This window comes from Ixodes scapularis, unplaced genomic scaffold (genome assembly GCF_016920785.2).
Source record: "Ixodes scapularis isolate PalLabHiFi unplaced genomic scaffold, ASM1692078v2 PGA_scaffold1__304_contigs__length_218370807, whole genome shotgun sequence".
Lineage (NCBI taxonomy): Eukaryota > Metazoa > Arthropoda > Arachnida > Ixodida > Ixodidae > Ixodes > Ixodes scapularis.
In genome coordinates this window covers 120,946,929-120,956,442 of record NW_024609846.1, presented here as the reverse complement: position 1 = coordinate 120,956,442, position 9,514 = coordinate 120,946,929, and the positions used below count along the sequence as shown (strand labels likewise).

The following is a 9,514-nucleotide window of genomic DNA, read 5'->3' as shown; positions in this document are numbered from 1 at the left end:
GTGAGCCAATCACCTGAACATCTTTTGGTTTAAAGGGGCGGTGCAACGATTTTCAGACTTTGGCCAATTAACTGCGGAAATCAATCCGTGTCACCTATGAAACGAATAACAGAAAAGCGTATTTTCTTGCGAGCGCTAATTTTTATGTAAAAAAAAAAAAAAAAAAAAATCGAGTGACGTACTTTGGGGAATTACGTGGTTTCCCGCTGGGTTCTCTCTTCAGAGTGGTCCTGCTTCAGAAACCCCGGCCGCTTCCTCCGCGATTATCGACTTTTAAAGGATTAGCACCGTCGAAGGTCGCGGCGAGCGATCGCCACAAAGGACGGTTCGGCACGGGGGTGACGGCAAGTGGATCAGCGGAGGGGGACAGGGTTGTTCACTTCCGTTCTCAGATCGGGGTCCGCGAAAGCAATCTAGGGCTCCGCGAAGCCCTGCCTCATCAGTCATGCCCGGCAATAAAAGTTGTATATTTTTCAGATTGAGAAGAAACGTTCCAACATTCGGCTCAGTTTTCTCGTGTATATGTCAAGGAGAAGTCTACTTCACACTAGCCCTTAGTTATATCCATTTACTAAATCATTATCGTACTTTGACTATACCTCTCCCTTCCCCTCACTACGAACGGGGTCCTTCGATCATCTTTGCCGATCCACAAAGGGTCTGCGAAACATGAATGGTTGAGAACCACTGCCCTACAGTACGCCACAGATCAGTTCCGTTAACCACCACAACCGGCTGCAGGTCGGCAAATATTTCGTTTTCTTCTTTGAGATTACGCACCGGAATAGCATTTTTTTCGGGGCAAGGTGACGCGTTTTTGGTCACTCGTGCTTGTATAAACAATATAAAAAATACAAATTGTTAATTCTTTCAACACTAAAATCATTGCACTACCCCTAAACTTCGCCCGTTTGGGTATAGTTTTTGCTTCGGAAGACTTTCGGTGTGAGGGCCTGGCCAAAGGAAATGATTTGGGGAAAAAAGAGCGTAGGGAATTTGTTTTCGTTTGCTGTTCCTTGCCTTGTACGCGGTTTGTTTTTAGTGCGAGCGTACGTGCATGCCCTTCAGCTTAGCGGCCTTTTCGATCCGTTTGTTTTTCATTGTCTTGCAGACGTTTACAGTGTTCGGTTGTGGAGTGTCAATTTTTTGTTGGTGTAGCCGTGCCCGGCGTTTTATCGCAGTAGAAAATCTTGTTTTGTTTTGCACAAAGACCCTGTTTCGTCGTCTCTTTGCCCGATCTTGCACCTGGCGTGGACCTATCGCTGGTCACCTATCGAACCTAGTTTAATATTCTTAAGCAATTTTTCGTTTAATCTTGGTGTTTGTTTTATCCATGACAGGTGGGCAGGAATTCCTTTACATAAATCATGACATCACCAACATAATAATAATAAAAAAAAAAGAGAGGAAGCAACCAGTGCAGGTTGTTGCAACAAGTGGTTGCTGTCTACATTCACGTTTCTCTAGGACACAGAACACAGACAAAACGGCGCCAGTCTTCCTCAAACTGCGCTTTTGGGGGGAAATAAATATCAATCCATGACAAGAAAATCAATGAAAGAGCAAGTATGCATTGGGAGGAATACCCTAAAAAATATTTCCTTTATTTTAAAACAATCACAATTTATTAATGGCACATAAGCAATCACCAAACAAAAGCCAGCTTAACTCGCTGGAAATGTGTGGGCCCAGTTCGTTGACTATGTGCATTCTAAAAAAAAAAAAAAAAAAAAAGAAACACTGCCCTACATTAATCCAACAGACAAGCCCTATGCATAGATTTTTGGTGCAAGGTGCCATACCAAAGCTTCCATTGTGCTCTGAAGGACTAGCTCACAAATAAAAAAACAAATAGAAAAAAGTAAAAAAAAAAAAAAAGGAATGAAAGATGACATTTTGCACAGACAACAGGACACACACTCAGACACCCACACCTGCATCGCTGCTTGCACGTCTTCCTCACAACCATGCCAAATCAAGTCTAATGTGCCAACTGAGGACGCGGAACTACCGACGATACAGCTCGTCTGCCGAGATGTCTCCCTTTTGGATCGGCCGATCTTCTGCAGCGGATGGATTTTCGGCGGCGTTCACGCGAAAGCAACGGCACTGGATTCCACCCAATCATGCGTGACGACCATCCTCTATAACTTCCTTTCGCCTAATTCGACCTGCTGCTATCACATTCGTGTAAACGTAGCCCGTGCTCGACCCAGGCACCGTGCCAAGGAGACAGGGGCCGCAGTGGCCCGCTTCGTTGCCGCATGCCTTCAGCCCAATGCCCTTCCAAGACTAGCTTCTTGTCGACAGGAGGAGTTCCGGCAACTTGTGGTGAGGCATCTCTCTTGTGCCCGGGCCCTCAGCCTGGCTGTGTTCTGGCTGGCGGTGGAGTTGTCTGCCACTTGGAGACAAACGCCTCGATGTCCTCCATACTGATGCCTGCACAGACGGTCAGAGAAACAATTTGTGACTGAACAAAAGAATGCGGTAAACGAAACCTCGCAATGCGGTTTCACTTATGCGGATAGTCTGTTAACGAAAGAAGGTAAATTTGGCCTAAAGAACAACTCGTGTTGTTCCTCGTTGTCTCATTATGCTCTATTAGATGCAAGTTTTTAACATACAAGAGTTCCATTATGTCTAAAAAAAAATTCAGAACCATTTTTTTTTTCTTTTAGGGGTGCCGTTTTTTAAAAATATTCAGGGAGATTAATTAAATTTTAGATCTCTGGGCAATTTAATTAGTCCAGCCAAGATATTTTGAATTTAGGAGTATGTTGCTCAATATATTTAGGGTTTTTCGTTTTCGGATAAAACCCGATATTACCCGATGTTTGCACCAGAAAACATTCCTATGAAAATTGGGTTAAACCCAATTTCTCCCCGAATACCGGTCTTAAAATTAGCTGAATTGATGAAAAATAAGAACAATTCTGGGTTTGTTTCAGAACTGCTTCGTTCATAAAGCGCAAAACATAGCCCACACATTAGTATCATCTGTTTTTGTCATTTATATGTAACATCTATGTTACCACTTTTTCTCATCGCGATTTTAACATTTACACGAGCATGCATGGTGAATACATTGAGGATAACATTTCGCATTTGTGTTATTTTTTTACATATGCTCAGTGTAAGCAGAGTTTTTACCACAGCCCTCTTTCAGCCATTCAAGGTTTCCGACTGACCGCACTATCGTAAAATACCGAGGAAGTGCCCACTAAAAATGTGAAGACAACCACAAAAAAAATAGGGGATGGGCACATGTGAGGTCATCAATTTTACATATAAATGTACCATGCATATTTTTTCATATGTTTCAAATTTTGGGGCTGGGCGCTTAGTGTGTGCGGAATGGGTGGATGCAGGGTATTCTACGGTAAGATTTGCTAAAAAGCAGTTCAGAGAAAAAGCTAGTAAATCATGCACATTTCAGAACAGATGCCGTGTAAACAGGAAATAAAGTTTCTTGCAGCTATTTACAGTAAAGGACCTGTCAATTCTCCCATAAATTCATTTAATTTGAAAAGACTGTCAGCATACGTTGTGTGGAGTTACATACAACCCAAGAGTCTTAATTGCAGACTATTGATATGTGGCTATCTAATGTAACTAGGGTTAGTCATTTCTTACTTTCATTCTTTACACCAGTGGTTCTCAAATGGGGGTTTGCGAAGGCACTCTAGGGGTCCGCAAAGCCCTGCCTTATCAGTCAAGCCGGGCAATAAAAGTTTTCTTTTTTTGGTCGAGAAATAATGTTTTAGCTTTTGGGGTGAGCTTTCTCATGTGTATGTCAATAGGGGGTCCATATCACAAGAGCGAATGACATTTTAGCGAACGGCGACATTTGAGCGAATGGTCGTTGTAGCGAATAACGGGGCGCGCGTTAACCCATCCGTCGCGCTGCGCTTTACGCCGCGGCGACAGTCTGCGGCAACTCATTAAAAAAATATGAACTCAATTGGCCCACCCGAAAACGCCGCTTCGCGGCGTCCGACTATTCGCTAAAGTGTCGTTCGATGAAACGTGGGCGTTCGCTAAAACGTCATTCGATCAAGTGAGTGCCTCCCGTCAATAGGAGAGGTGTACTTCAGTCTAGCCCTTAGTTGTACGCATTTAATATATCCTTATTATATTTAACCTATACCTTTCCCCTCCCTTCAACACAAACGGGGTCCTCCATCATCTCAGCCGATCCACAAGGGGTCCTCAAAACATTGATGGTTGAGAACCACAGCTTTACACCATCTCAGGGGTAAAAATCAAGTTTTACTTTTCAAACGAAAAATTATGGAAATATTTATATTTTTTAGTGTCAATTGAAGGATTTGAGAGTTTTCTGGCTGCATATCTTGCTTAAGGTAAATGAGAACTTGTACTTAAAGTAAGCAACGAAATTCTAGCGCCTATTTCAGGGATGGCCAAACAGCGGCTCTTTGCTGGTCCAAGTGCGGCTCGCGAATGCCTCGTAAGGAACCCCCCTCCCTTCGCTCTTTTTCGCGTTTCCCCAGGAAAGGAGGTGAGGGTTTCGAAATAAAGTACAGCTTAGAGCTTTGGCCAACCTTGTGCCCCCATACGTACAGTCGAACCGATTTTCATTCATATGTTTCCACTGACCCTGTTCCAATTATTGTTTGATGGAGTTTGCCGAACCCTGGGGGAAAGGCATCAAGGACAGAAACGGAACTGTCAAACCTTGCATGTACTTTGGCTTGGGGTCGAGGAAATGTTCTGTCTTGCGGCCTTTTTCACTAGCCGGTGATACTTGTCCTCGGCTTTGAACAAACGTTTGCCGCCCCCCCCCCCCCCCCCTTCTCCCCCCGCGGCTCTTGAAATTTCGTTGTTTTGTTTGCGGCTCTTAGGCCGGGGCAGCCTGGCCACCATTGGCCTATTTTATTGTCTTAATGCAAAACCACGTTCTGGCCACACCACGGAGACACCAATTTTTTGCTTGAAAAGGCAGCAAAATATTATTTAAAAGGAATAAACCAAAGGTCGTTACGTCATTTGACCTTAAAGCAGCGCCGTTCTGCGGAATGACGGCGGCAAGCTGCGTAGCGTGTGCACGAGTCCTGCCAAACTCTATTTCTCTTCTTTCCAGGCCTACTGAACTCCTGCGGGGAGTGGAGCGGGGAAACTAAAACGGCCAGGTTGCAACATGCTGTTGACACCAAGTGGCAGAGCTCGTAACCACGCCAACCCCCAAACAGCTTTGCCCGTCCTGGCCCGGTTTTTCACCGTCTTCCGGGATGCGTCGCGTTCTCCGATGGCTGATCTTCGAGCCCTCGCTGGAATTGGTCCTTCGGAGCAAAAAATATAGCCACCCGTTCAAAATACAAGCGTGCGACTGGCATTAGCAGATAAAGTTGATCATGTTTAACGAATGTGAGAGGTATTTTTTAAGTTTAGATTCAGTATCCCTATAACACATCTACACAACCAAGAATTACCATTTTGTGATTTTGGACGGTGTTTACAACCAAAATGAAGTGGTTCATTCCAAAATCATTTCTGCAATGATACTACCCAGGCACGTAGCTAAGATTTTGATTTGGGAAGGGGGGGCTGCCCATGACAAAGTGTTGTATGAGGGGGAGATGAGGCCCCAGCAAAATGGAAGATTTCGGGGGAGGGGGAGGCCCCATGCCCCCCCCCCGGGCTACGTGCCTGATACTACGGCACATCCGTTTCAATGTCTCCATAGTTTTCAGCACGAGGAGCCAGGGAGCGTGCCAGCTTTTCATATGCAGAGAGAAATCGGGTTTACCCTATCTGGAGACAAGGAGAAACAAGGTGCAGAATTGCACCTTGTTTGGGGTACAATTCTGGGTAAACTTGGGCTTCGCCCCAAAACAGAATATAACCCTAAATGTATGTATCCAAGCTGCAGAACCAAGGCATAATATATGCTCTTGTGCAGTCTGGAACACTCTGGCATAGTCAGGAGTACTCTGGCGTCGTCTGGAGCACTCTAGCGTAGTCTGAGCACTCTGGTGTAGTCAGAGGGCTCTGGTATACTGTAGAGCAGGGATCGGCAACCTTATGCAGCGGCGGGCCAAGTTGTCATGAAGCCAACATGTAGGGGGTCGGACGGCAAGTCGTCAAAGGAGGGGGGGGAAGAAATGGCGAAAAGGAAGTGAAGATGCCCTCTGCCCATATGTACGGGGATGCTGGACAATGCCAATTGTCCAGTCGAAACTTATGTGCAATCCTTGAGGCTGTGTGAGGAAGCAGCAAGGGTGGCCAGTACTCAGGAAGCAGAAAGACTGCACCAGTAGTGTGGTGCAGTCTAGGATACTCTGGTGCACTAAAGCAGTCCACAGGCATGCAGTGCACGAAGACCCAGAGCAAGCACCCAACCCCTTTTCACTCACCGGCTGAACGTGCCAGAGCGGCCGCATTGTGGGGCAGACCGTGCTCTCCGTGGGTCAGCAGGGTCACCATGACCCTGCCCGGCGGGTGCTGGCCCCCTCCCCTGGGACACTGCTTCTCCAGGTGGTGGCAGCACTCCAGGATCTGGAACAGCTCCCTGCAACGTTTGGGAAACGGTTGCGGAGGGCTGCTTGGAACACTCGCTAATGTCAGCAGCTACATTAGCCTTCAAGCGGGAAAAATTAATGAGACACCGTCAATGACGAGGATAACCTTCCAGACACCAGTCAGCCATGCCTGTGAAAACTGATAAAGGTAAGGTAAAAATAAAACAACAAAATGAGTAGGGCTAAATATTCCAAAAGTGTCGTCGGGAGAACAAAATATTAAACACGAGTCTTCTCGTTGCCCCTGCAACCTTACAAATAAAAACAACCAAAACGCTTCTCTTAAGCAGGATCGATACAAATTAATATGACCATTATTTCCACACAGAACACAAATACCTTAAAATGCTGCAAGAGTGCCCATTCCACTTTTACTGAAGACTGGGTTAATCTAGACATGGGTCCAGAAAAACTGGTTGCTTAAAGGGGTACTCCAGCTGTTTTTTGAGCTACCCAAACAAATTGCATTTTCTGACTACCCGGCCTTTAGTCTTCACGGTACGCTATTTATTTTCCCGAAATTCAAAATAGCAATTGAGAAAACCGTAAATGAAGATGATGCCGAAACAAGCCTTCGAATTTTCGCGCGCTCTCCAGTGGTGTGACGTCACAAATGGTACATACTTTCAGGTCGTGCAGGTAGTCTTAAACAGAGTATGTCGAGTGTTTTTTGCATGCTTCTCAGTGAATCGGCTACCAAGCATTCTTTTCCCAACATCGAACGTCTTGTAATCAGTTGGGAACATAGCTTACTGCCCACTTTGTACCATTTCTGTCGTCACGCTTCAAGGTTGCCACTAGGGGCTCCCAGTTTGAGAAATGCGATGAAAACGAAATTAGAAAATTCAATAACTCCGCGAAATGTTTGCCTTTTCACACAATACTTGGGGAACTGGTACAGCCGTGTCTATCGGTGTTGAGCCAATTGTGAGGCAAATCAGCGACCACGAAAAAATTGCCGGAGTACCTCTTTAACATACAATTTGCAGAATTCCCAAGCCTTGGAAATGTTTACAGTGGGCGCTTCAACGAAATGGGTGCTTCCGCGGTATTTTACTGTAATGAAATCGTGGCAGATTCGGTTGGCGTATTGGTTGTGGCTGACAGGTAAGCTTTTACTTTTTTCAAGCAGATTATTTTATCGCTGCTTTTTCGAAATGGCTCGGACTTCTACACACATTGACTGTTTTTCTAATTATTTTATGCCAAAATACTCTGATGTCTTGCGAGATATTCTTACAGCTTGCTGCAATACCACCGTGGCAGTTGCTTAGTATAAAACGTTTACCTGGTTGCCACATTACTAGATACATTCAAAAAGGCACCTTACAAGCAAAGGGGACATTGTCTGAAACACAAGCACAAGCACCTGGTCCTCTGGTGATACTCACCAGGCTTCTTTGTCCTTGCGCTTAGGGTACTTCATCGGGGACAGGGAAAGGCGCTCGTGGCTCTTCTGCGAGCGCACATATCTGCAAATGCCAGGCCAAAAAACAAAGTCAAAACCAACTTTTCCAAGTGCCAGATCATGAACAATAGTGTCCAACATCCTACTCACAATTGTCTCTAATGAGAATCGTAGCCATGCACGACAAACAGTACTCTCTATTGGCATATGAAGCAAACACTTGTATGTGTCCAGTGTACAGTACCCAAAAGCCCCCTTGGAACAATGACAAAATAGACAAATACAAAGCAAAGAGAAAAGGAAGACAGTGTCGTTAAAGGGAAGATGGGGCACTTCTACATTTGAGAAAAAACGCTTGAATTGCGTTCATTTGGCCTTTAGAATAACAGATATCACAATTATATTTCAATGCGACGCGCCGGAAAGCCATAAGAGCGATTTGAAAATAGGGCTGAAGCCCCGCCTCCCTAGCCTTGACAAGCCAAAAGATCCGTCGATGACGTCACGGACAGCGACTGTCTTTCGCGTTTTTCACGCGTTTAACAATACTTGCGCGGCAAACGGTTTGGGTATTCGGGTTCACCAGGTAAAAATACACTAGAATTCACTTCTAACTCATTTTTTTTCAAGAAGCTCCGTAGCTTCCCTTTAAACTTAGAGTTCAAGGACCTGCACAAATCCTGCTTTAACTTTGGCTCCGCCCAACAAATGCATCTAAAGCGTAATTAAATAAATACACTTTCATTTTTCCTTTTTCTTTGCATACTGACAGGCTTTGCCGAACAAGCAAGTCTCTCAATCCTGCAAGGTCACTTCTTTTGTATGGCTAACGAGAAGGGAGTTTGCCAAGTCCATGGTTTGCAGTGAGTACCGAAAACCACGCACCTGCTCCCTCTGCGGAGCTCTCCCTCCAGCCAGCGGATGGATTCGCGGGCACCCACGCTTTCCCGCTTGAGCAAGTCCAGACTCGAGATCACTGCGAAGGAGAGAAAAAGGCCGATGTGCAAGGCACTGCCACACCAAACCGCCGGCAGACAACAACACTACGCCACTGGCATGCTTCGTCCACCGGGTGTAATGAATGTCTTGTGCAGTCACAAATAAATGTCCATACCCATTATTTTTGTAACTCCGTGATTTGGCGCGTAGTCACGAGAACAATGGGCGACAAAGCGTAGAAATGTGAAAATAGGAGTGGTTGCTTTAAGCGTGGTTCGCACATTTGCATTACAATTTGATCGACCACGTTACAGCTTACGACGAGAGAAGACGCCGGCGCCACCTATTGGGTTTGCCTTAGGATTGCTTCCGGTCTGCGCATAACTAGACCGAAGGTGTTGCGGCATTTGCAAGATCAAGTCTACGCACTATATACGAAAAACAATCGCTTACAACTTCGGCAAAATTCTTCCGAGCCCAGGGTAAAAGAACGGTACATAAAACAAATGCAGATCGGGACTGCTCCGAGGCTATCCAAGAGACAATGCCGGCGCACCTTTTCGTTGTAGGTGGTCACAAGTGCTTGTGACGCGATCGATCAGCCTCTAATGCAACCATGCAAACCAGC

The 9,514-nt window shown here is 45.6% G+C and overlaps 1 protein-coding gene across 2 annotated transcripts in view; it reads right to left on the bottom strand.

Moving 5' to 3' along the window:
• Positions 1-1,559: 1,559 nt before the first annotated feature.
• LOC8051920 (protein SMG5) overlaps positions 1,560-9,514 on the bottom strand; it is a 69,620-nt gene continuing 61,665 nt past the window's right edge. For both annotated transcript variants that reach the window (XM_029970440.4, XM_029970441.4), the window contains exons 18-21: positions 8,833-8,923; positions 7,931-8,011; positions 6,375-6,529; positions 1,560-2,439 (exon numbers count right to left, since the gene is read on the bottom strand). In XM_029970440.4, coding sequence (XP_029826300.2) covers positions 2,360-2,439; positions 6,375-6,529; positions 7,931-8,011; positions 8,833-8,923 — 407 coding nt within the window. In that variant the 3' untranslated portion in view covers positions 1,560-2,359. The remainder of the gene's footprint in view (positions 2,440-6,374; positions 6,530-7,930; positions 8,012-8,832; positions 8,924-9,514) is intronic.